The sequence below is a fragment of the Stenella coeruleoalba genome, assembly GCF_951394435.1.
Source record: "Stenella coeruleoalba genome assembly, chromosome: 5".
Taxonomy (NCBI): domain Eukaryota; kingdom Metazoa; phylum Chordata; class Mammalia; order Artiodactyla; family Delphinidae; genus Stenella; species Stenella coeruleoalba.
This window is the reverse complement of record NC_137150.1, coordinates 125,855,241-125,882,326: the sequence shown is the minus strand read 5'-3', so window position 1 is coordinate 125,882,326 and position 27,086 is coordinate 125,855,241. Positions and strand designations below refer to the sequence as shown.

Here is a 27,086-nt window from a genome sequence, read left to right as displayed (position 1 = left end):
AGCTCCAGGAAGATCTACAGTAAGAACTGTGCAGAAATGCATTGTGTTTATATATAAAGCTGAATTAGGTTTTGGACTCACATAATCGTAAATACATAAATGTCCAACAGGAATTTAGGAAGCTGTGTAGGGTGCAGGACAATTTTTATTTGTGTGGGATTGCCCTGTGCATGCCATCTAGCATCCCCGGTCCCCAGCCACTAAAAGCCAGTAATGTCCACCCTCCTTCTCCCATCATATCAACATCCCACACTACAGAATTATGTGCATCAGAGTTTAAATTCCAGCGCTGCTACGTGATTTGGGGCAAGTCACAGAGCCTCTCGGGCTGCTTCCTAGTCTGTAAAATAAAGTTGGTAATAATTGCTAACTCAGAGACAGGGTGTGAGCATTAAATGAGATGGTATGGAAAACTCTTAGCAAAGTGCCTAGAATGTAGTAAATGTTCAGTGGTAGTTTTTTGTTGGTTGGTTGGTTTTATTTTGTTTGTTTTTAAATAGAACCAGGATCATATTAGAGAGGTTTTACCAGCTTGTCTCAGAGAGTCACCCTAACACCCAAACAGTATATCCTTAAAATTAATGAATATAACAAGCCATATAACAGTCCTAAAATCTTACCCTTTCTCCCCATCTTCCTCTTCTCCCTCTCCCCAGAGCCTTTTCCTTGTTAATCTTACAGACATGTGCTTGCACACAAAGCTATTGAAAATACCTAAAATTCTCAAAGGATTTCCTTTCATTGTTCATGCAACCCTTATCATCATCAGAGCTTCGAACGCTTACCAAAAATTTGTTTTTCTCAAGAACAATCAGTCAAGTCCACAGAGGGGGTCAGACCCTCAAGCATTCTGTTAATTTATATTGAAAAAAGAAGCATATCACAAACACAGTTTTCCAATATTTTAGGCTCTTTGACCAGCTGCGATTTGCCTTCAGGGATTGTTATTCTGTGGTTGAGCCACAAAACTGAAATGGCTAAACTGAAGTGAAGCTGTTGTTCATAAAACAGTTGTTCTCATGGATTGTGAAATCATCTGGCTGAAAGCTTTTGTGCTGATAGCATTTGTGTTTGCTCTGCATTTTCATGACTGCCTGACCAGAACAGCCTGAAGATGAGGAAGAATGCAGTGGCCACCAGAAAGTTTTTGTGGCCAGCAGTCAGCTTGTCTGTGTGTATAATACATACACAAAACACTATAATATTCTTCATGAGGCACACTAGGTCTTGTAACATCGTATTGTGTAACTGCATTGTGAATTTGCCCTCTCGTACATTTTCGCTTAGCCATAAAGCAGCAATGAACAAAGCACTTTAAATGGGGAAATTGAGATTAAATAATGTCTTTCATCAAACCTGCAAGCCAGGGCTTTTCAGGCCCCTCTTATCTACGAGTAAAACTGATTTCCTGCTGATTCCTCCATCACCTTAGGCCTGATGGGGAGGGGAGGCTGTGCTGGGCAGCATTTAGCTTAGAACTGGTCTATTACAAGGAATGCCAGAGCTAAGAAACTCAAAAGTCCTAGCGCTTCCATCATTTTGTTTCTCTCTTTTTATAGGGGACTATTTGATTCAGAGCTGCTGATGGCAGTAGAATAACATATTTCTGCCTATTTTAACTCTTTAAGACAATCTGTTTCTAATGTTTAACTTACTAAACAGCCAAAGTAACATGTTTTGAACACTATATTGAAGTTACTTGCTGGTTCAACTAGTAATGGTCCATTTGAAAAATTAGAAAGTATTTATTTTGGATTGGGGAGTAATGCACTCCTTTTTCTTGTCAATGTATATTCTTTTTTGCAGTGATGAAATTATCTTTTAATTATTGATGTCGATCACTGAACACGAGTTACTTATTTTTTGAATATTTACTCATATTAAATCAGCCTCACACTGTTAAAGCAGACTGCAGTTTAAGTCACTAAAATTATTATTGTTTATCTTCCTGAAAAATATAGTTTTATTACTGTTTTCAAATAATACACGAACCTTGAAACAGAAAGGCAGAGAAATTTCTAGGAATGATCTCCTCACCCAGAATAAACTAATGACAGCTTTTTGTGGTAATATCTTTCAGACCTTTATCTATGCGCATGTGATGTGTTTCCATATTCCCTTGAGTAATTATGGAATAGGGCTTTATCATTTGTAAGGGTCTTTGGCATGTGTGTGCACATTTGAGCCCTGGAAAAACCCAGCTTCCTTGTGACAAAACAGAAGCTCAGAAAGAAGGAGGTTTGCCCAAGAGCGCAGAGAAAACAAGTGGTGGCATTAAAATGGACCCTGAGACTAGCCTGACTACCACATCTTCAGTCCAAATTTAAACCACAAACTCAACTGCTGTCCCCTGAGTGGAATACAGTTTCTAATGATTTAACCATTGATGAAGGTAATCACTTTAAGTTACTTTTTTGCTCTGTGAGTTTGCTTTGGTACATTCTTACCTTCAACTGAAGCACCATTTGGGGCTCTTGTCATCAGGAAGCTCTCAAAAAGTACAACAATCCTTCAGTTAACACCATTTTATAAGGAGTAATAAAAAGTCTCTCACCATACATTGTTGCGGATGGGAAAAAGGATGAAATACAGAGAAACAGTATTGTTCAAATGTATTTGTGAGTTGCAGAAGGAAGTATGTCTTAATCTGATACACTAATAGAGTGTTACTCATCCTCACAATAGTTGTCATAGAATATTTCATAAATAGGATATTTAATAAATGGAGTTTTATAGTATTTGAGAGTTTTTGAAATGGAGTTTTAAAATTTTTGGTTCCTCATTTCAATTAGAAGATAAGTATTATTTCTGTTTTACTTGTGAAGAAACAGCCTCGGATGGGATCATTTGCCCCAAGTCGCCTGCATTGTAAATGTTGGGTTTAGATGCCTCCGCCCTCCTTTTCTCCTCTGTGGTGCTGCCAGGCTGCATGATAAAGGACCAAACCACCTTTTTCTTTGGATACATCCAAATGTCTTGGTATTCTCAGCAACATTTTTTTTTCCTATTTTGTAGACTTGGCTTGCTGCCACTTTCTTCTCCCTTACTGTTCCCTGCTAACGTGTGGCATTCAAAATCGACTTGGGCTTATAATCCCATTTTTGAATGCCCGGGCTGCGTGCATCAGTAAGCTGTATGGTCTTACTGAAATTTTTGATCCAAATGCCATCCCGTCGAGCACACCTTCTCTTCCCATGGACACCTCTGCTCACTTTTCCTTACCTTCTTACTTTTATATTTCCCAGACCTTACCCAAGAGGCTTTATCCTCCCTCATGGCTTCACTGGCCCCTTGTCCATTATTTATCCTAAAAGCTTTGTTTCTTTCCCTTGCCTGTTTCTTCAAAGACCAGGGTAAGTTCAAGTTAATATTTTCTGAGAGTCAGAAGCACTTTGGAAATACCAGCTAATGGTCAACAACAGTGGGCACTATTGTGCTGACTGCAATGTTTTCTTTGGGTCAGACCCAGAATACTCGCAAAGGAAAAATTGTGGAAGTCGACAAATATGAAAGGAAGTATTTGCACTTCACACATTTCAACTCTATGTCATCTATTAAATAGAAACCAGTCTTTAAAAATACAGAGAGAGGGGGAGGAAACTCTGGTTTACCTCTTCTACCCTCAAACTGGGAACAAATTGGATTCGCTAAATGGCGGATTATGTGGTGAAACGTTCCTCTCCTGATAAATTCCTATTTGCATTTCTCCTGGCGATTTAATGGCGTCCTTTTGTAGTTAATTAACTGTAAAATAAAATAAGATTAAAAAAAGATAAGATTGGATAGTTGTAAAAGGAGATATCTTTAAGATTTTCCACTGCGCTGGGCATAATGTATTTTATTTCTAATCAAAAGCCAAGAAACTATTTCTAAATTCGCTGAGAGGAAAACCCACACTCCCAGCCCCTCTTCTTTGATGTTGCCGCGTATCTTATCCTGGTGAGCACATTTATTAGAAAACTAAGGAGTAGGATTGGCACATCAAGAGCGATAAGCCTTTTGAAGTGGTACCCCTCCCATCCTTGATGCTCAGGATTAACTCACTGTGGTTCTTTTCTAGCTGCTTTTTTTTTTTTTTTAATAACTTGTGTATTGCACATGCTTTTCCTTGCGCTGTGTTCAGGAGCCACGACTTACCATCTCGATTTGTCTTGTTTGCTTTCCGTGTATCTTGCTTCCTGTGCCCAGTCGAGCCTGTTGACGCCCGCCCTGCCGCCGACCGAGGACTGACCACTCGACCAGGTATATCCCGGTGACCCTCCGCCCCTCCGCATCTCGCGCTTGCACAGACGCAGCCCCTTTCTTGGGGGTCAGCCTCTCTGAATTGCAGATATGGAGAAGCAGGGTTTGAAATGACCATGGAAACCAAACTTTTTAAAACTCCCCTTTGCTTTTCCTTACACTTCATTTCCCAAGTTCCTAATTAGGCGATCAATTTTTTGCTTTCTGAGCATTCCTTTTGAAACAATAAAAAGGAGCCCTTCCAACGTTTGTTTTTTCCTTTTGATTTTCTGGTGGAGAGGGTTCTGTAGAGCCTATTGGTCCTCAAGAATGGAAACCTACACAGATGCAGACTCTAGCTGGTGACGACCTGGTTACTGCTGGAATATCTCATTCTTTCTTTCTTGTTTGGTATCCGGATGGTCCATTTCTAACTGAACTGGGCTCAAACTTGAGTCAGTTCCTCAAGTAGACATGAGTTCCTAAAAATATCAGAATTGGAATATCTTTAGAGCCCAGAAGTATTTCCATTTTATCTTTTGTGGGTTATATATACTTATTCTTGATGAGTGTCTAAAATGCAGCTGAGGTATGTGCCTAATTTTCTATACAAGTTCTTTATTTTTTTATAGTACTTAAAATTCCCATTAACACTGATATGGACACTTCTTTGGTTTTTTTTTTTTTTTACATCTTTATTGAAATATAATTGCTTTATAATGGTGTGTTAGTTTCTGCTTCATAACAAAGTGAATCAGTTATACATATACATATATTCCCATATCTCTTCCCTCTTGCGTCTCCCTCCCTCCCACCCTCCAGTCGGTCACAAAGCACCGAGCTGATCTCCCTGTGGACACTTCTTTTTTTGGTAGTTTCCCAAGCATTAAGAAGAAACACACTTTCACCTTCCTATATCTCAAATTTAGCTTTAAGAATAATGTCACACCCAACAAAAGCACATACATGCCTGGTTTTGACCCCGTGCACTACCTCGCCCAACTGATAAGTACCCATTGCTTTCAATGAATCAAAAAGAGAAGTTACTGAATTGACAAATCTGTATATACTCTGGGGAGATTTTACTCCCAACAGTGCAAACCTACCCATAAATGTTTTCTTCTGTATCTTCGTAATGTCCCCATGCGGTACTAGGAACAGGGCATTAACCTCATATGGAGATGTTAACACAAGGAGTTTGACCTTTGCTCCCAGGTTGAGATGCAGTCAGCAGCCGGGCCAGGAGCAGCCCCTGCCCCTCTCTGCCAGTACAGGCTCAGGTTCCATCTGCTTCCCACCACAATCACTGACGAGAAATTCAGTGTCTGCCTTGTGGCACCTTCATGCCTCTGCGCTATAATTAACAGGGCAGCGGGGGCCGTGGAGTGACACATCTTGACAGCCAATCTCCTTGATTTTATGAATCTCTTTCTGTAGGGCTTTTCAGAGAAATTTAAATTATAGTAAGTCAGACCCAGTTTCAGCTCTTCTAACATCTTCCTTATTGCCAGTGTCACACAAATAAATTTCAAAGAACCAGCAGTTGACACATCCCCAGCCTGCTCAGCCCACTGGTAGGGCCCAAGGCTGAGTGAGGATCCGTTCCATTCTAACTGCAGCTGATACTAGCTTAGGTTGGTCCTTTGCCTTGGGCCTTTTTTATGGCACTTCCTACTTTATTTTTAAAGGAAGAGATGCTTTTCATCTACAAGCATGAAATGTGAATTAGAAGCGCTCATTCAACCAATTTTATTAAGTTGCTACATTGAGCATACTGGGCAACTATGTTCCTATTGAAATACCCAGGAAGCGGTAACACCACTGAAGTAGATTTTTTTCCTTTTTTAAAAAATCTAAAATGAAAAAGACTTTTCTATACATTCTTAAACAAAAACAATTTGTTTTAAGGGAAGAGCTTGAGAATACTTAGAGGTAACATACAGATGGGAAGAAACTCCTTCTAAAGTCTTTGTTGTAACAATAGCAATAGCTCATTCTGATATTTCACAAAGACTCTCCAACTGCTTTGGAGGGTCAAAAGAAATTAAGTAATAAGGCCCCTGTTCTCAGGAGCTTGAATAGAAAGACCACATTTTGTGTATTTAGAAAGATGAGATGGAATTAGAAAGGCACGGATATACAAAGTAACATAAAGTGTAAACCACCTTGTGATGTTTGTTTGTGATTTGAGCAGATGGGACATTAACCAAGGGGCGCGTTAATCAGGGCACTTGCTGGAGATGAGCTTTAAGATAGGTTTTGAAAGGTTTTGGGCACATCCATTGTCAAAGAAGAGTGGAATGTTCTATACAGATAGATGAGAGAATGGCCTGGGCCAAACTTCCTTTCTTACACTATTGTAAGGCTTGGGTTCCCCAATAGAAGAGGGCCATAGTGGGGAAAGAATGCTCAGATAGGAAGTGAGGGAGATTCTAGCTAAGGTATGTTTATGAACAGTCCTATTTGCTGCGTATGTCTTAAGAAATACTATGCTCTATATTTTTGTGCTTGTAGTGAGTCTTTTGAGCACTTGGACCAGTTTCCCCCTGTGTTTTCTAGCATTACTTTCGGTTCTTCATCATCACACTTTATGAGACCACGTGTTTGAGTCTAACGTGCTCAATTATATCATTAGATTTTCCAAACTTAGAAACCCTTTCCAGGATTGTCACATCATGTTATTCAATTGATGTCATTGTTTTTTAAATAATCACTGCTGTCACTCTGAAACAAGTAAAGAAAGGGCTTTTGTATAATCACAACTGAGGAAAATGACTTCTCCTTGACTTCCATATCTGAAATAACAGGGTACAGTCACTTCTAGAATGTAGTGTCAAGGAAGGAACACCTTTAATATCAGTGGTGATTTCTAGGGATGGTGACCATTACAGCTACTCCCCTGGGCTTATTTCCAGAGAGAAATAGACTCTGAAGGACAAGTAACACCATTTGACCAGAATAAAGGAGACAAATACAGGCATACCTCGTTTTATTGCTCTTCACAGATGTTGCATTTTTTACAAACTGAAGGTTTGTGGCAACCCTGAAGTGAGCAAGTCTATTGGCGCCATTTTCCCAAAAGCATTTGCTCACTTCATGTCTCTGTGTCACATTTTGGTAATTTCGCATTACTTCAAACTTCTTTGTTGTTGTTATATTATGGTGATCTGTGATAGTGATCTTTGATGTTACTATTGCAAGATTACAACTGGCTGAAGGCTTAGATGATGGTTAGCATTTTTTAGCAACAAAGTATTTTTAATTAAGGTACACACATTGTTTTTCAGAGTAGACTACAGTATAGTGCAAACATAGCTTTTATATGCACTGGGAACCCCCCCAAAATAGTGTGACTCACGTTATTGCAATATTCACTTTATTGCAATGGTCTGAAACTAAACCTGCAGTATCTCTGAGCTACGTCTGTACATTAGCAGACTCTTCACAGGGTGGAAAACTTACCCTTTCCACTATAATTTTAACCATGCTTCTCCAGTCCTAATAAAGGAAACCAGATCCTTTGAGAAAGGTTTCCTGAAGGACATGCTTTCCTTCTTCAAATGAACATGCTTCCCTTCTTACTGAGAGCCTGGTGTCAGAGCTTAGAGAATGAGAGTCTGGTGCCAGAGCTTAGAGTGGAATCAGGACAACTCGGAAAATGCATGTGGTAAAACTGTAAGTGAAGGTCCCTGCGATTTATTTAAAACTTCTCATCACATATCACTATATGCAGTTTCAGCTTATTATCAGTGACATTTTCCTGGTGCAAGCTTATTAATTTTTTCCCCTTTTTAATGACATTTGCTTAATATATAGAAAGGCTTTTCAGTGAATGACTATACATGCTGTACAAAAATGAACTAGGGAGAGCTCTTTCCGCTGAGTCCTGCAAACTATTGTGCTATAATTAATTATCTGTTGTTCTGACTTGCTACATGAATTTGAAATTTTTTTGACTATTAAAAGTAATCTTCGTGTCCTTTCAGAAAGAGTGTGGGTTTTTCTAGAAGGAAAGACTATTCAAGAGAGTGTTCTTAAGATCTCAGAAATATAATTTTAACTATTGCACTGTTAGATCCCGATGACAGAAAGAGGGTAAGGTATAAAGAAATCACTTTGGTTCTAAAGGGACCTCAGATTTAAAAGGGTTTGTAGAAAGATAAAAGTATACAACTAATGAGAAATAAAAGAGCATTAGTGTCACAGCCCAATAAACATTTGTATCAGGAAGATTAGAGGTCAGAATAAGATGAAACTTATTAGAAAATGCTAATCATTTTAAAGCAAGAACATAAATAAGAATAGAGAGCCCTACAGCTCTTGGGATGGGGTTAGGAATCGGGACAGTCAGTGAGTGGACCAGTTAAAAGATGAGAGAGAATGGGAAACTGTCCCGCTTTGATTGTGCTTCTGTCTTTCATGTGTATATTAAACAGGATGGTCTTTTGTTAAAGGAAAGGCAAGTCCAAGACAGGTGAAGATGAGAAAACAAGGCACTAGCCCTTTGTAATAGTTATCTATTACTATGCAATAAATAACCCCATAACTTAGCAACTTAAAAACAAACCTTTACCTTCTTATAATGAATTTCAAGGATTTCAAACATGGTTTAGCTGGGTGCTTCAGGCTCAGGGTCTCTCAGGAGGTTGCAGTCAAGACATCTGCCACAGCTGCAATCATCTGAGGGCTTGAAGTTTGGCTAGGGCTGGTGGGTCTTCTTCCAAGATGGCGCACTCACATGGCTGTTGGCAGGAGACCTCAGTACCTCACCATGTGAACTTTTGAGTGTCCTCACAACATGGCAGCTGGCTTTCCCCAGACTAAGTGATCCAAGAGAGAGAACACAAAGGAAGCTGCCTTGTATGACCCAGTCTCAGAAGTCATACCCCATCACTTTTGCCATATTCTAACAGTAGAAGCAAGTCACTATATCAGGTCTACACCTGAGGAAAAGGGAATTAAATCCCACCTCTTTTTTTTTTTTTTTTTTTTTTGTGGTACACGGGCCTCTCACTGCTGTGGCCTCTCCCATTGCAGAGCACAGGCTCCGGATGTGCAGGCTCAGCGGCCATGGCTCACGGGCCCAGCCGCTCCGCAGCATGTGGGATCTTCCCAGACCGGGGCACGAACCCGTGTCCCCTGCATCGGTAGGCGGACTCAACCACTGTGCCACCGGGGAAGCCCAATCCCACCTCTTGCTGGGAGGAGCATCCACAAATTTGTGGGTATATTTTTAAACTACCACACTTCTCTATTCAAGTCCAAGTTCTTATAAATCATGGGCTGGGAGAACTTGAGGGCAAGATCTTAGAACCCCTCTCCCTGATCTTTGTGGACTTAGAAGATAGGGATAAGAAAATGTAGTTGTGACAAGCCGAAGGGAGAGAAGACAGCATCACAATCTACATGCCGGGTGGAGACTGACATTGATCTTGGGTCCATTTTCAAATAGGTTATTAAATGGAAGCTTTCTGAATAGTTGACCAAGAATCAGTGATATGTCACAACCAGCGTGGGTTCCCTGGATCTTGTAAAATTATCCTCTTTTCTCTTTGTGTAGACTGTGCTGTTAGACTGGCACGTCATACGCTGTGGACATTGCTTTTCAATTTCAGCAAGATGTGTAACAAGGTTCACAGCACCTTGTAGACAAGATGTAAGAGTTGATAGACCAAAAGCAGGAAATCAGGTCCCATGGGAGCTGAAGGAACTTGGTAACATGTAGCCCAAGTAAGAGAAGAATCAGCAGGAACATGATGCCTCTCCTTGGGTATCTGATCTGTTCAAGGCTACAGTGCAGAAGGGGGATTTAGGCTTGCTCTATGTTGAACAGAGTGGAAGTTATAAGGAAACTGATTTTGGCTTAATGTAAGAAAGGCCATTCTAGTAGACAAAGCTGTCCAAAGATGGAGGCAAACTGATAATTCTTCTCTGTTTAAGTAGAGCTGAGAGTTTACCCCTGGGTGGGAACACCAGAGAAGAGATGATTTTAGAAGCCATTCTCATCCTAAAATTCTGACTTTTGATATTTAAATGCTGCAACGTGGAAACGATATTTATACTTTTGTTTTAAAAATTACTTTGCGTTTTGATTTTAAGCTTCAAATTACTATCTGAAAAATTAAATTCATTATAACAATTAGTGTAAGAATCATATAGCAATATATAGAGAAAGAAGAGTTAGCATGTTAGAAATTGTTAGTCCCACAGAAGCATTTTTCAGACATTATGTACTGCAGTTCTTTATTCAGCAGATGAACCATTTACATTATGTATCTATAACTCAATCACTTAACTAAATAAATGATATGATTTTTACAGTGCTTCACTGCATAGATGCATGAACATAATTTATTTGTAATTGGAACAAAGTCCTAAAGTAGCAGTTTTGTTCTGCCAGGTAGTTAATGCTCATTTTTAAAGCCTTTTATTATTTTTTCTGAAGGAATGAGAGCACGTGGAAAAAGACATATAATAGGCTAAACAATAAGCACCTAAAGCAAGCGAGTATATTCTAGGAGCAAATCCTTTCCAGCCTCCCAACTAGCATTTAACTTCTGTCTTTTTCCCCATTAAAAAAAAAAAAAAAATTATAGCATGTGTTTAAAGGCAATAGAAGCCTGAAGTGCAAATTTCTTTAATCTTTAATTTATTTTTGTTTAAAATAGGTAGTGGTTAAGGATTTAAATATAGGGTGTCATTTTCTGGAAGAAAGTCATTAATCCATTTTCCTCTAACTTCAGGCCTAGAAAGAAGTTTCTGGTAGGCTTTGTGTTGTAATGTTATTGTTTATAGATAAAACAAATGGACTGGCCTGCGTATTTTGATTATGGTATAATGCTTATGGTATCATGCAGGTTCGGGGTTGACAAATATCAAGACGGAAGAGATTTCGGAAGTGAAGATGGATGCAGAGTTCCGACATGATTCAGGATATGAAGTTCATCATCAAAAATTGGTACGTGACATAATCTACCTCTTCAGGCCACTCTGTCTTGTCAAATGACTTTCGTTCCTCTTGGGTCAGAAATCCAGTTAAGGAAAAGATTAAAACGAAAATAAAACACTTGCCTATAGGATCATCATGAAAACGTGAAGAAAAGAAAAAGAGGCTCTTTATATAGTAGTTCTTTAGGTCTAGAAAGCAGCTGAGCCCACGTTGGGCTTAAAGTGGAATTACTTTGTATTCTAGCAGCCATTTTAATAAACTTCCTGTCTGTTTTCTAGGAAATCAGGTTTATAATAGGCTTGTGTGAAGGATGGAAATCTCAGATAAAACACGTGTAAACACTGCTTGGGTTCACAGAACAGCTTCACGGCCGCTGGCTTAATTTCACATTTGTAAACTCTTCCCCTGGGCTTCGTCGCCTCTCTCTCACCCCTCCTTTCTGTCCCCTCCCCACATTTTAAATTTTTCCTCGGGAGTGGGATGGTTGGGACTCCCTGGAGGTAGGCAGAGGGGTAGGTGAGCCAGACTGCATTATGTTCCCAGCAGTGTGTTCAGCAGAAGGCTTGGGCAAGAAAGACTGTGGCTTCCTTTTCAGAAAAAATTACCCTTTTTCCCCCCAAATGTTAGAATTGGAGTAAATCAAAAGGCACCCATCTCCCTTTAGGTTACATAAAAACCTTTACCGAAAGCTTCAGATAAATCAATCCTGCATTATGCTAGGGGACCTCCCATCTTAAGAGTAAATAAGCCCAGTAAGTGGCTTAAACTAATAAAGAAGACAATTTTGTTGCACATTCAGTATTGAACAAAAGTGGTAATCAAATTCTGAAATCAGTAATAATACTTGAGAAGGACTCTCTCAGGCACTTTGTTTTTGTTTGTGTGTGTGTATACATGTGTTTTTCCCTTTCAAGGAGAAACTGTCTTTCCACTATTCATAAATAAAATTTGCAAATCCAAGTATTAAACTCCAACAGAAACCCCTATAAAGTATAGTGTATGCCTCTTTTCACTCTAAACAATTGAGGCAAGTTCAAAATTGACTTGAGATTCAGATTTGCATTTTAACTCCCATAATCTTTTTGATAGAAGCACAGTGAACTTTTTGAAGTGCGGTTTTCGTTGGCAAGTTAATCCAGTGTCAGTTATTATAGAATCAGGGGCACTCTTGATCTGGCTGCTGCTGAAGAGGTTAATAACAACTTGTGTAATCTGTTGAGGATTTGGGAGCTGGTGGGGCAGAGAGCTGAAGATTAATGTGTGGATTTGCGTTTTCTGGTGCCTGTGTCATAAAAGCCCATCTCCGCAATTACACTAACTCCTGTAATATGACCGTGACTAATGGCAGAAGCAGCAATTGAGAGGATCAGCTCCCTCTACTGAACTAGTTGATGAAATAATGTACTATAATTAGTGCAATGAATGTTACAGAATTACAGTATTTTCTTAAAGACATAGGAAGATGTCCAGACTTGCATTCATTTCTGATTACCTCATAGATTTATTGTTAGCTAATTAATGCTTTGCTTTTTATAAATATGTTGAGTGAGCATATTTGTTTAGAAAGGGGCATAATTATGAACAGTTTCTAATTTTGTTGCAGATATACCATAAGTAAAACTCTTAGAAATTCGCTTTATTTGCTGTACTTCATGTTGCCTTTTCAGACTGCTAGGATGTTAGTTCTAGCCATGACAGTCAGTCATTTTACTGTCTTGAGATTATACTAAAAGAATTATTTAGGGAGCTGTTTTTATTAATTTACATAGCAAATGTGGTATATGTTCAGTAGTAGTTGGGCCAGATGATCTGTCGTAAGATCATCTCCTTACATAAAAAATGATAAAAGTTGCAATGTGTTTTTATAATTCCATTCAAGTAAAGTTGAAAAAATAATGACTTGCATTTATAAACAGTATGAAGGAATGTAGTGTAATAAATTTATCACTGAATAAATTTCTTCTTTACAGTATTCTCTAAATTCTTTTCATGTTTAACACAAATAAACATCAAGAATAAAAAACATTTTTAGTTGAGTTGCCAGGGACAACATAGTAAGAAAGCATGTGTTAATGTGTGGCTATTAAAATTCCTATCTTGTTGCCTACTACTTCTTCTCTTTGAAATAAGTGCCTTTTAAGCATTATGCTTCTCAAGGTTAATTAGTGTCTTGCTGAATTATTGTGGCTGAAAGTAGGTAACAAGATGCCTTTTTTCTTCTGTTTAATGCCTTTGTTTCAGAATGCTTGTTCCTATGTATTTAAAATGTCCCTCTAAGGAAATGAGGGCATCTATAGTTTGGAAAAGCACCTAAGGCATAGTGGTCATGCGTCAGGTCTCCCAATTTAAACCTGCTGTGACTGGGAAAATACTGACCTCCTTTCATAATCACGATCCGTGCCTTTCCAGTGTTTGATAGATCCGAGAGCTGCCGTCCCCCTCTTACAGAATGTTCCATCTGTCAAAGGGTTTCAGGTCCCTGCAGGCTTCTGTTTTGCCTTTCTAGAGACATGTGGGGGATGGAGCGAAGTGGACTTCCTAAAACTGGGGAAGCCACATGTTGTACATCATTCTCTAGACTACAGATGTCATTCTTAGTAAGTAGAATGTGGGGTTTTTTTTCAAGTACGCACCAAATAATTGAGTGACCAACAACTCAAACTTACGGCATAAAATATATACCGAATATACTGAAACTTTTCACATACCTCATCCAGATATCTCCCACAATTACAATCCTTTCTCTTGCATTTGTTTTCCAGGTGTTCTTTGCAGAAGATGTGGGTTCAAACAAAGGTGCAATCATTGGACTCATGGTGGGCGGTGTTGTCATAGCAACAGTGATTGTCATCACCCTGGTGATGCTAAAGAAGAAACAGTACACGTCCATCCATCATGGTGTGGTGGAGGTAGGTAAACGTGGCTGCATGTTTGCAGGTGGGAGTTAAAGACTATGAAGAAAATCTTGCTGGGTGTTAGACGAAGAATCATCCAAGTATCTCTTTGAACAAACAATCCATATTGCTGCTCAAGTTGCAGCTATTTTCTTGCTTCTGGTTTTTATTCATTCCAACTTATAACTACTGTGATCGAGACATTGGGGATATATGCTGCTATCTCAACTTCTTATAATTTGTATTGAAATATCAAAATAATACTAATGGTAATGCCTGGCTTACGGATATTGTGATTACAGATATTGTGATTACAGACATTTAAAAGAAAAAATAACAGCAGAAGTCACAAATGAAAAAAAGGAAGTGGAAGCCTGCTTTTAAAAAAAAAAAATTTTAAGCACGCTTATTCCTGGATTTTTTTATCTTAAATAATTTCATTTCTAACTCAAGCCAGGTAATAGTAAATAATTTTCAGTAAAGAGTCTTACCTTTAAAGTCTCACAGAAAATCACATTATACCAAAAGGCTGAGTGAAATATACAAGGTTGTTCAAGACCTTTAACCTGTCACCCTGCACATCCACCTGAAATATCTTAGTTTCAAGGTGTTAGTGCAGTGGCACTGGAGGTGGAGAGAAGACCCACGAAGTGACAATTACATCTACTTGAGACTGTCCAAACACCCCAACCTGTGAGAAACAAGAGTATGTACAGCACAGAGGTAGCGAGTTACACCAACAAAATAGAGTAAGCTGCGGGGTTCAAATATGATGCCTTAAACCCATGATACAAAATATTTTAAAATAAAATTAAATGTGCAAATAAGTTCTTCATATGCATTTAAAATGCAGGGTTTAGGGGAGGAACCTCACAGTATATGTATTTTTTAGGAAACTGTTAGGGAAAGTGAATTAATACATCTTGAGAAGTTTAGAATTTTTAGAGCTGAAAAGATCTCAATAATCAATTAATTGATCTTCTCATTTTCTAGATGAGAAAACAGACCCAGACAGAAGACATGTCCTTTCAATGTCAAATTCCGTAGAGCCAAGTTCACAGTACAGATTTCCCCACATGCTGTCCATTGCTTTTTCCATCAGAGCAAAGTTCAGATATTTCCAGTGAGTTAAACTTCTCACTAACGCCAAGGAAATGTGCTCCAAACCATTCTTGATTATAGGAGGGCAGGAACAGTTTAAATAAATTAAGTTTGTGGCAAAGCCAGAAACCTCATTTAGTTCAGCACTTGGAACATCCAGGCTCCTTGTTTACAGGAGCTGCTGATGGAAATTGGTTTTGAGTCTTGTTTTCCATGTCCATCCTGGTGTAGATGTGCTAAAGGACAGTGAAATGAATGAATTCAGGAAATAGGTGGCAAGATGTATAAGAACTGAATGATTGACAGATAGGAGGGTGAGCACATAAATAGACGATGACGACGTCATGAAGTGTGGGGCGCTGCTCTTCATAGTAGTATTTCTGAGCTTCTGTCCTTTGAAACAGTATAAGATGTATTATTAGTAGCATTATTAGCATCAGTAATCTCATTTCTACTCAAAACAATTTTTTTTCATTTTAATTGCATGTTTGAACAAAAAAAAAACAACCTGTTTTCATACTTGAATAATTCAAAAGCCCATTTAAATTTTTTTAATATAATCATACATTTTAATGGCCTTGAACTGATGAATCTACCCAAGCGGTGGCTTCCTTTTTATCAAAGTGCCCGTCTTTGGTGCCAAAGGACAAAGAGCCTATACTGGTTTGCTCAGGCTGCCATAGCAAAGCCACAGCGTGGCTTAAACAACAGAAATGTATTTCCTCACAATTCCTGAGGCCTCTCTCCTGGGCTCATAGGTGGCCTCCCTGTGCCTTTACATCACCTTCCCCTGTGCAGGTCTGTGTCCTAATCTCCTCTTCTTGTAAGGACAAGGATTCGTGTGCGTAAGGATTAGTGTGCATAAGGTCCACACTAATGACCTCACTTAACCTTAATTCCACCTTTAAAGACCCTCCAAATACAGTTATATTGTGAGGTATTAAGGATCAGGTTTTTAGCATCAGAATTTGGGGAGGACACAGTTCCGCCCATAACAGAGGCCAGTGATGCTGGGCGGTAAAACAAGGCATCTCAGGGGCTCTTTGCCGTGATTGCCATGATTCTGCATGAGACTTACCGGGTACTGATTTCAAAGGACACATTCCCCAGGTCCCACCCCAGACCTAGGAAAACAGAATTTCTAAATAAGAGGCTGGAAATCTGAGTGTAGAAAATGTTCACAGCTGAATCAGACATGCAGTCAGTTTTGAGAATCACTGATGTATATATAGTATTACCACTCCTGCCTCTTTGTTGTCTAAGCAAACCTTAGGGAGTAGAAAATGGTATCTCCTTGTCTCCAAGCTCACTAGTCTCTCACTGGTTGCCTTTTAAGCCTTCTTACAGCTGCCTAGGTTAAAAGTTTCTTTTGGTTAGTTAGCAAGAAAAGTCTCCTTGGTTTTGGAATATTAGAGCAGTTGATGCTTTAACATGAGTTCTGAAAAAAAATAATTAATTTTTAAACCAGAAGGCATCCTTGTAGGGAAGGCAGTCGATCAGCCCTTCTCTTGGTATTTATTTTGTTAGCTACTTGAGAGCAACTAGGAACCTCTAGAGTGACTGCCCCACCTCCTTTTGTGTTTCTTTTGTAACGATGTTGTCGAGAGCCGGGAAACCATCCCTTTTTCCCTGGAAAGGCCTTCCTTTCTCTCCATTCCTTAGGTAACCCTTTCTCAAACTCCGTGTTGAGCCAGTGTTCAACACGGAGCTTGAGGAACTTCAGGCTAACTTCATCTAAGGTGCTCGTCGTCATCCCTGCCCTTAGGAAGGTGATAGTCTAGCTGTGGTGGTTTTGCACTTGGACACAGAGAGCTGCAACCCAGCCTAGACACCTAGGGTGCCTCACGTGGTCTGGGTGATGCAGGGTGCTGGGGGGTTTCAACATGATTGCTCTCAGAATCTACGCCGAACGAAGTGATCCTCCCACACACATTTCTCTGCCTGTCTTAGCAGGTTGTCACCCTCAAGGACGTGGAAATAAGTTTATTGCCAGCTCTGGTTAACCTATTTCGTTAATGAGTAACCTTATTTCACTAAGAACAAAAATGAGTAAATGGGTATTCCCAGATGGATGGGTCTAAGTCTGTCAGAACAGAATACAGTCACACTTCACGCCATCCGTGCATGAAGGAGAAATCACGACAAAAGCCTTGGTGTCCAGGAAATCGCTCCTTCTTAGAGGAAAAGATTCCTGCAGAAGATCACAGAGGTGTGGAAGTGAAAGCAAGCCCAGTACTTTTATTAATAGAATCGTTGCCCGGTGGAAATGAGCAGTTGCTAGTTTTTGTTTGGAAAAACTAAGCAATAAATATTGATTTAGTGACTTGCTTAGTCATAGGGCCAGAGATTCAGTCTGTAAGTCATTAGCCACCGTTTCCCAAGGAGATGACAGTGCTTCATTTGTGCTTCAAGCAGTGACAAGATAGCCTTCCGTTGTTCTGTTTCCCAAACGTGTGCACCATCTCTGGTGGCTGAGTATCCCAGCGCCTGCTGAATTACCCACCATTGTCCTGCTGTAATCAGGTTCTGCAAAGCCCATTGACCCCAGGTTCTGTTTAGTAGCAGACAGGCCTTTTCTACACTGATGTCAGTTGACACTGAATATTTTAAAATATATATTGGAGTAGTATGTCCACTACTTCTCGTCTTTAATAAGAAGGGGGGGGCACAAATTCTCTTTATTGAAGGACATGAAAAAATTTTCCTTTCACAGATCTGATAACTAGAACACCAGAAGTCTCCCATCCCCGCCCCCAGTCATCTCATGAATGATCTAAAGAAGAGAGTTGCTTATTTAGCTTTTTATGGAGATATGGCATATGACTCTTTCTAATGAATGTGCTATCAGATTGGTGACATTATAAAAATAGGTCCTTATGGGTCCTTTCTTCCTGACAAAAAGTCAATCTTTAGTGGAGGCACCTAGCCACCGCTATAGCAGTCAGACAGATTGGTCAGGTTAAATTGGAAGCAATGGTAAGATAAAGTGAAGGTGGACTCAAAATCTTCAGGTGGCTGGAAGTGAACTGCAGGAGGAGAAATTGGAAGGTCAGAGGAAGTCCTCAGCATAGCGGGAGAGTTCCAGGGCATGCCTGAAGAATTACTTGATGTAGGCACTAAATATCACTGAACTACTTATAAAGAGATGGAAATATAATTAAGAAAATGAACATGTATACTGTAGAGTAGAAAACCAATACTGCAAGGTTACTAGAAGGGATAAACCATTAGCTTGAAAACGTCATTGCTGTTCTCTTTGCTTGTGCTTTTCCTTCCCATGTTCCTGGTGTTTCTGATGTTCTTACACTCTCCGGTTATTTTGCATGTTTAGTTTATCTTATCCGCCATTCTTTGTCCACCTAGATGACCTGAAATGAAAAGTCTTAGGGGCCGGGATTCTGTTGTTGGGCCATGCATAAAGGGACACCCATCAACACACATCCTGCTGATTACTATACATAATAAAATTAAAGTACAGTGTCCACTGGCCCTCCTCCAAGCTTAAAGTACCTACACGAGAAACGGGATGGCAGGGGTATCTAGAAATTAAGGAGAGACCCAAATAGATTGTATGTCTACAGTCTAATGGTTGAGCTATAAATTCTTCTGGATATAGTGAAGGAATAAACAGCTCCAAAGAGTCAAGTTCAGGGAGAAAGGGGTAGGAAGAGGGCATTAGCCAAACAGTAGTCAAAAGCCCTACTCAAGGTCGTATTAGGACCAGATGAATCAGGCTCTTTGGGCTCAGTTCTCAGTGTGTGTCAGCAGCAGTGATCGTGGAAGTCCAAGGTGGGGTGCAGCGCAGGGGCCCGGGGTCTCTAACAAAGATGAAGACTTCAGATCAGTCACTACTCCCATCAAGTCCAGAAAGTCCAGAGAGGGGACGCTCAGAGGTGCTGTGCCGGGTGGGTTTTCATCTCAGCAAGTGACACATGTTCCTGCCCCGGGGAGCAGATGGGGATCCTGTCCCCCACTCCATTGTTCTGTGGGTTCTTCCAGAATAAGCACCACTGGCTACATCTTCCCCCAGCTCCGTTTGCAGGGAAATAGTGAGTGACAGATAGCTGAGGCTTGTTGGGATGAAAGGCTCCCCCTTACCTGCTGCCCTTCCTTCAGTGGTAGGTTTATCCATGGACATGAGTACTGTGTTTCACTTTTAGCTCTTGAGGGGTTGGGAATAAAAAGATGCAATCCACACTCCTTGGGTGCCATGTTGTAAAGGCAGTCCCTTCTCCTGTAGCTCCTGAGCCCTCTGAGGCCTGAGGGCCAAGCCGCCTCACTGCAGGACTGGCCGAACAGCTGCCCTCCCAGCGGCAAAGGGTCCTGAAGATTAGCAAGTAGAAAAGAGGCCAAGAAAAGACAGGAAAGTTAGCTGCCTGGCTTGCATACAGCCTCTGAGCCTCGCATTTACTGGCAGGGCTCTCTTAAAGAGTTGGGCTTTGGCCTTTGAAGAGAAGATCAACTATTAAGTTGCCAGGTGTTCCCCTGTCCTTGATGAACGCAGCCAGTATGAGGGTTGACGTTGGCTCCAGGGGGAGATGCAAGTTTAATACTCCAACAATCAAGCAGCGCTATGTTTTCTTCTACACTCAGAAACATAGCAGCTTTGTGCTTGATCTCCTTGGCAAGATTTTTTTTAATCTCCACATTCTTTGAAATCTCAGTTAAGAGGTGGCACAGCGCAAAAAGAAGCCCAAATTCAAATGGCATAGGGCTGCAGACAGGCTGTTTCCTGCAAGCAGATTTGGAGAATGAATGAAATCTCTTGTTATTGGTGCTGACCTTTTTTGCGGTACGCGGGCCTCTCACTGTTGTGGCCTCTCCCATTGCGGAGCACAGGCTCCAGACGCGCAGGCCCAGTGGCCATGGCTCACGGGCCCAGCCGCTCCGCAGCATGTGGGATCTTCCCAGACCGGGGCACGAACCCATGTCCCCCGCATCGGCAGGTGGACTCTCAACCACTGTGCCACCAGGGAAGCCCACCAGGAAGCTGACCTTTAATGATGGCGTTTTAACTTACAAGTTAGTGGCTAATGACACAATTGCCAATTAAAGCAAGGTGACCTCATTTGTTGACAACAGAGCAGATCAAAGGAGGAGAAAGGGATGAGAAAACACCAGTGATTATTCCCCCAGGGCCAGCGATGGTGAGCATCCATTTGAGCCATGTCCTCTGAGGGGAATTTTACGTCTTTTTATTCCAGCTGCCTTGAGATTAGCCAAGGTGATCATTCCAACTCATGACCATACTGAAAGGTGTCAATTGGTCCATGAGGTGGAGTCATACAAAGTAACCTTGGGGGAACCAGATTACTCCAGCTTTATTGAGATATATTGACATATAACACTATTAGTTTTAAGTTTGCAGCATGATAATTTGATATATGTATATATTGTGAAATGATTACCCAAATAAGTTAACAACTATCACTTCACATAATTACAATTTTTTTCTTGTTATGAGAACTTTGAAGATCTGTTCTCTTAACGACTGTCAAATATACAATGCAGTATTGTTGACTATAGTTACCATGCTCTACATAACACCCCCAGAACTTATAACTGGAAGTTTGTGTCTTTCGACCATCTTCACCCATTTCAACAACTCTGCAACCACCAGTCTGCTCACTGTATCTATGATTTGGGTTTTTTTAGATTCCACATATAAGTGAAGTCCTATAGTATTTGTCTTTTTCTCTGACTTATTTTGCTTAGCATAATGCCCTCAAGGTTCATCCATCTTGTCGCAAACTTCAGAATTCCCTTCTTTATTATGGCTGAATAATATTCCGTCATGTGTGTATCACATTTTCTTGATCCATTCATCCATTAATGGGCACTTAGTTTGTGTCCATGTCTTGGCTATTGTAAATAATACTGCACTGAACATTGGGGTGCAGGTATCTTTGCAAGATAGTGATATCATTTCCTTTGGATTCATACTCAGAAGTGGAATTGCTGGGTCGTATGGTAGTTCTATGTTTGGTTTACTGAGGAGACTCCATAGTGACTGCACCATGCTTTCGGTCTAAATTATTCATTAGCCGGTGTGGTTTAGTCATGGTGTATCAGTCGCCCTCCATCCCCTAGACCTAGTGCCCTAGCACCAACACACCCACTCTCTAGTGTTTGTCCTTCGTCGGGTTCAGGGGGAAAAGCTGCTTCAGGAGCTAGATGTCACTTTGCAGCACTGGACAGTGGAGAACAGGCCTGCGGCATTCTGGAAATGATGAAGGGACCCCGATCTCATCATGTACAGAATAGAAAACATCCCTTTGAAAGAAAAAACAACTTCTGGACAGCACATCTTACCCTTTCCTGTGGAAGACATGCTTCTTCACTCTGATTAAATTTGTGTTGATTTTCTCCATCTTCCACTGGTTTTACAGAAGTTTTAAAGCAATTATAACAAAACTAAGCTTTCATTTATTCAGCAAAGAGTTAAGTATTTGCTTCCTCTCGTCTGTGGACTATTTGAGGTACAGCAAATATAGTAGAAACCTAAACATCTCCCCAAACACCCCAACACACACCTGGCCCAGCCTGCAGAGAGTAAATAAGTGTAGCTCTGGCCTAACAGTGACACTGAGGGGAGGAACACAAGTTTACAACTGCTGGCCTGATCTTGGAGGGGAACCACCATATCACAGAGGGAATCTCTTTAAACCTTCGGATGACATACTTTTAGAATCTTAATGTTACGTTAAAAAATAATAATCTGGAACAGCATGTTCTTTCTGTGTCTTTTAATATCTTTTGATATACCTATATCATTATTTTAATTAAAAGAGTCTTTCTTTAACATCTTAAATTTGGTGAACACGGAGACAAACTAAAACGAGCTCGGGGAGATATTCAGCAGTCTTCCTTTCTACTTTGCTGAATCTCTCTCCGTAATACTGTTGGCTTTTTTTTCTAGCTTAACACCACACTTTTCAAGTAAGGGAGTCTTTCCTGGAAGCCTTTTGTCTTTTTTCGAGCCAACAGGGGAAGAAAAAAATATTTATTGCCCTAGATGTATCCAGTTACTATTCAGTTGGGGAAGCAACCAATGAGCGCTTCGCAAGCAAAGCCAGCAGGTCAAGGTTTTAAGCGCCACCTAGTGATAGATGGAGCATCTGCATAACTGGTGGGCACAGGCGTTCTGCTCCATGTCAAAATGGTGAAGAAAGAGGGAAAACTGTGGGTGTTCTCAAATCTTGGCAAGAAAAGAGTACAGTGCACCTTATCTTTTTACTGCTTCTCCGTGTGCACTCTTAAAAGATTGCTTTTCTTAACGCATTTGTCCTCGTTCTTGCTTTGCAGGTTGACGCTGCTGTGACCCCAGAGGAGCGCCACCTCTCCAAGATGCAGCAGAATGGCTACGAAAACCCAACTTACAAGTTCTTTGAGCAGATGCAGAACTAGACCACCACCGCAGCAGCCTCTGAAGTTGGACAGCAAAACCATTGCTTCACAACCCATCGGTGTTCATTTAGAGAATAATGTGGAAAGAAACAAACCCTTCTGTTTTATTATTTACTCGTTATCGCCTTTCGACAGCTGTGCTGTAACACAAGTAGATGCCTGAACTTGAATTAATATACAAATCAGTAATGTATTCTCTCTCTTCATATTTCGGTCTCTCCACTACATTATTAATGGGTTTTGTGTACTGTAAAGAATTTAGCTGTATCGAACTAGTGCATGAATAGATTCCCTCCTGATTATTTATCACATAGCCCCTTAGCCAGTTGTATATTATTCTTGTGGTTTGTGACCCAGTTAAGTCCTACTTTGAAATATGCTTTAAGAATCGATGGGGGATGCTTCATGTGAACGTGGGAGTTTAGCTGCTTCTCTTGCCTAAGTATTCTTTTCCTGATCACTATGCATTTTAAAGTTAAACATTTTTATGTATTCCAAATGCGTTAGAGGATTTTTTTTCCACAATGGCATTTTACTGTACAGATTGCTGCTTCTGCTATATTTGTTCTATAGGAATTATGAGGATACACGTTTATTTCTTTGTGCCTGTTTTATGTGCACACATTAGGCATTGAGAATTGAAACTTTTTTTTGTCCAGGTATCTTCGGATCTTTGATAAATAAAAGAATCCCTGTTCATTGTAAGCACTTTTACAGGTGGGGGAGGGTGGGATGGGATTGCTCTGCTGGTCTCCAATTACCAAGAATTCTCCCCAAAAATTTTCTGCAGGATGATTGTACAGAATCATTGCTTATGACCATGATAGCTTTCTACACTGTATTACATAAATAAATTAAATAAAATGATGCTGGGCAAGAGTTTTCTTTGAAGAATGACTATGGATGTTAAATATTCAAAGTAATTTTGGGTGGGGAAGAAGAGGTAGATTCCGTTTCTTTCACGCAGTCTGGAACACTTTATTTATGATACCAAAAAAAAAAACAAAAAATGGAAGTGGAAGGGACAAAATCAGGGAATGTGGAAGGCAAGCCTAGACAAACCCTTTGAGATTTGTCTTCAATTTGTATAAAACGGTGTTTTCATGTAAATAAATACATTATTGGAGGAGCGCCATTGTGCTGGTGTGAATGATTCCATGGTAACAACCTTCTGATCCTTGAGTCATCGGAAGACTGCTAAGAACATTCTAATGCTGGGCATCCACACCTGTGGTGTCTTAGCTGTAAGTCTGAGCAGGAAATCGGGGCCAACAGGCAACTCCCAGTGCTAGTAAAATACTTCATAGACCTAATTCAGTTTTTACTTGGTCCAAACTATTTTGCTGCCATATCTTCGTCCTCAAGTTTGTCCCTGTCTTAGTCCATTCAGGCTACTATAATAAAATTATAAGCTATTGGGTAGCTACTGGGTTTCTCACAGTTCTGGAGGCTGGATGTCTGAGATCCGGGTACGAGCATGGTCAGGTGAGGGCCCTCTTCCAGGTCGCAGACTTCTGTGTCCTCACGTGGAAGGGACTAGGGCCTCTCTGGAGCCTCCTTTACAAGGGCACTAATCCCATTCATGAGAACTCCACCATCATGACCTAATCTCCTCCCAAAGGCCCGACCTCCTAATGCCATCACATTGGGCATTAGGACTTCAGTGTGAAGTTTGGGGGAACACAAACATACTGACAGATTGTAACAGCCCTTAATAAGATATGAAGAGAAAAGTTCTAGGGAAATAAAAGACGACCAGCTGATAGCTATCAATAAAGCAGGATTTCTCAACCGTGGCACTTTTGATATTTTGTAGGGAGTAATTCCTTGTTTTGAACATTGTAAGATGCTCAGCAGCGTTCCTGGTCTCCACCCACTTCATGCCAGTAGCACTCCCCAGTTATGATCATCAAAAATGTCTCCAGACATTGCCAGATGTCCCTTATGGGGGGAAGATCATCCCCATTTGAGAACCTCTGCTCTATATCTATTTTAAAACAATGTCATGTGTACTGTACATGATTTTCTTTTTTTTTTTGCGATACACGGGCCTCTCATTGTTGTGGCCTCTCCCGTTGCAGAGCACAGGCTCCAGACGCGCAGGCTCAGCGGCCATGGCTCACAGGCCCAGCCGCTCCGCGGCATGTGGGAATCTTCCCGGACCGGGGCACGAACCCGCGTCCCCTGCATCGGCAGGCGGACTCTCAACCACTGTGCCACGAGGGAAGCCTTGTGCATGATTTTTAATTGGAGAAGTCTGGTCAACTTCTATTCCAAAGGTCTAAGAACACGTTGACCCTGGTGTTTTTGCTGTGCTGTGCTTGATAACAGGAACATGAGAACCAGCCAGCACCTTTTAGCCTTAAGTAGCAACCTTTCAAACACTAAGCACAGAAAATTAATCAGAATTGTTTCATCATGTCACTATGCAGTATGAACAGACTCAATTAAAACTCATCTGACTGTGTCTTATTTTGAGGAGAACAAAATACTCAGCTCCCTCTTGCTGTTCAGGGCAATTAGACATGACTGCTATATGAAGATGCTTAACTTGACAGTTTACATGTATAAGCAACAGTTCCATTTTGCCTGACCCAAAGAGAGGTAGCTAATGGGGGGAAATTAGTCCTAATATAACAGTAATGAAATAACAGTAATGAAATGAAACCAAACCTTCTCAAACATACGATGTTACTCCCAAGCCAGCCTTTAATGCCAGTAGTTGCAACCTTTAGCTTTGATCATTTTGGAGCTAATGAAAAGAAATTAAGTATATATATACATATATATGTATATATATACACACAATTATGTATACATATACTGTATATAATTATGGAGGAAAAGAATAATGCCTTATAATCTTATTCTCAAATTAAGGTATAATGAAAGAATTCTCCAGATGGTCTGGAGATTAATCAATAGATAATTTACACAAAACTAAAGTGTTACAAAATAAAATTGTAGTAATAGTTGCCCAGGCCAAATTTCAAGGATTTTGAGGGAGTTTGGCCTGGCAAGCCTGATGGATGAAGAACAGAAACTCAATGTAGGTTTTTTCTTTTTTTTTTTTTCTTTCTTTTTTATTTATTTATTTTCTTTATAATAACGGGGTCTTCGTTGAGGCGTGTGGGATCTTTTCATTGGGGCATGCAGGCTTCTCTCTAGTTGTGGCGTGCGGGTTTAGTTTCTCTCGTTGAGGCGCACGGGTTCAGTAGTTGTGGCGTGCGGGCTTAGTTGCCCCACGGCATGTGGGATCTTAGTTCCCCAACCAGGGATCAAACCCGAGTCCCCTGCATTGGAGACAGATTCTTTACCACTGGACCACCAAGGAAATCCCTCAATATAATTTTAATTCATATGTATTTATTATGAGTGAAGTTGGAAATTCTTTCATATGTTCAATGGCCATTTAATAACTCTGAATTTTCTGTTTATCTCTTTTGTTTTGGGCTTAAAGTCTACTTGGCTATCAGGATTGCAACCCCTGCTGTCTTACTGTTTCCATTTGCCCAGTAATCCTTTGCCCAAGCTTTTATTTTTAGCTTTTTCAATTGCTGCGCTTTAAGTGTGTGTCTTGTATACAGCACAGGGTTGGGTTTTTGCTGTGTGAGCCAGTTTGAAAATCTTTTTTTTTTTTTTTTTTTTTTTTTTTTTTTTTTTTTTTTTTTTTTTTTTGTGTTATGTGGGCCTCTCACTGTCGTGGCCTCTCTCGTTGCGGAGCACAGGCTCCGGACATGCTGGCTCAGCGGCCATGGCTTATGGGCCTAGCCGCTCTGCGGCATGTGGGATCTTCCTGGACCAGGGCACGAACCCGTGTCCCCTGCATTGGCAGGTGGACTCTCAACCACTGCGCCACCAGGGAAGCCCTGAAAATCTTTTAAGACACAAGTTAGGCCCATTCAGTTTTATGATATGCCTGCTATGTTTGCTCTCAATTCTTTCATATCTCCTATAGTTACTGAGTGTATTATATTTACTCCTATGAGGGAAGGACTCTTAGCCTGTCAGCAGAGGGGAGTTATAGGAAGCTTTGTATTTTTATTCTAGTAGTTACTGTTACATTTATATTTTTTCCAATGCTCTTAATCCCTTTTTTCTTAACCTTTTGCTACCTGTCTTTTCTAAATGACATTCTTTGCCTCCCACTTATCTATACAACAATCAGTGGTCTTACTCTCCTTTCCCCCTTTTCTCTCTCTCCTCCCATTTTTTTGGTTGTGTTTGTTCTACTTTATCTGTATGTAAGTGTTGACAGGTTTTTTTTCAGCCCATGACCTCCGCCCCCCATTTTAGTCTTAGCCCTGCAGTTGAGTATGTGGATCTTTCCATCAGTCTTTTATTCCTAGACATCTTTAGGTAGGAGGGAGCTCACCCTCCAGTCAGTTCCTCAGCAGGAGCACATGGGAACAGTGTCCTGGAGTTCTAGCAGGTTCAAAACCGATTTTCTAGGACCTTGAAATTTGAAGTGCAGCTTGTTTATCCTTAAGTTTCTTGAGAAGGCTGCACCACTG

General features: G+C 40.5%; 1 protein-coding gene across 2 annotated transcripts in view; it reads left to right on the top strand.

The window, feature by feature from the left end:
- APP (amyloid beta precursor protein) overlaps positions 1-23,696 on the top strand; it is a 274,061-nt gene extending 250,365 nt beyond the window's left edge. The window contains exons 15-18 of one of the 2 annotated variants that reach the window (XM_079921899.1): positions 4,189-4,242; positions 11,079-11,179; positions 13,933-14,079; positions 22,471-23,696. In XM_079921899.1, the coding sequence (XP_079778025.1) occupies positions 4,189-4,242; positions 11,079-11,179; positions 13,933-14,079; positions 22,471-22,572 (404 nt within the window). In that variant the 3' untranslated portion in view covers positions 22,573-23,696. The remainder of the gene's footprint in view (positions 1-4,188; positions 4,243-11,078; positions 11,180-13,932; positions 14,080-22,470) is intronic. The other variant, XM_079921898.1, reaches the window with a different exon arrangement.
- Positions 23,697-27,086: the final 3,390 nt, after the last annotated feature.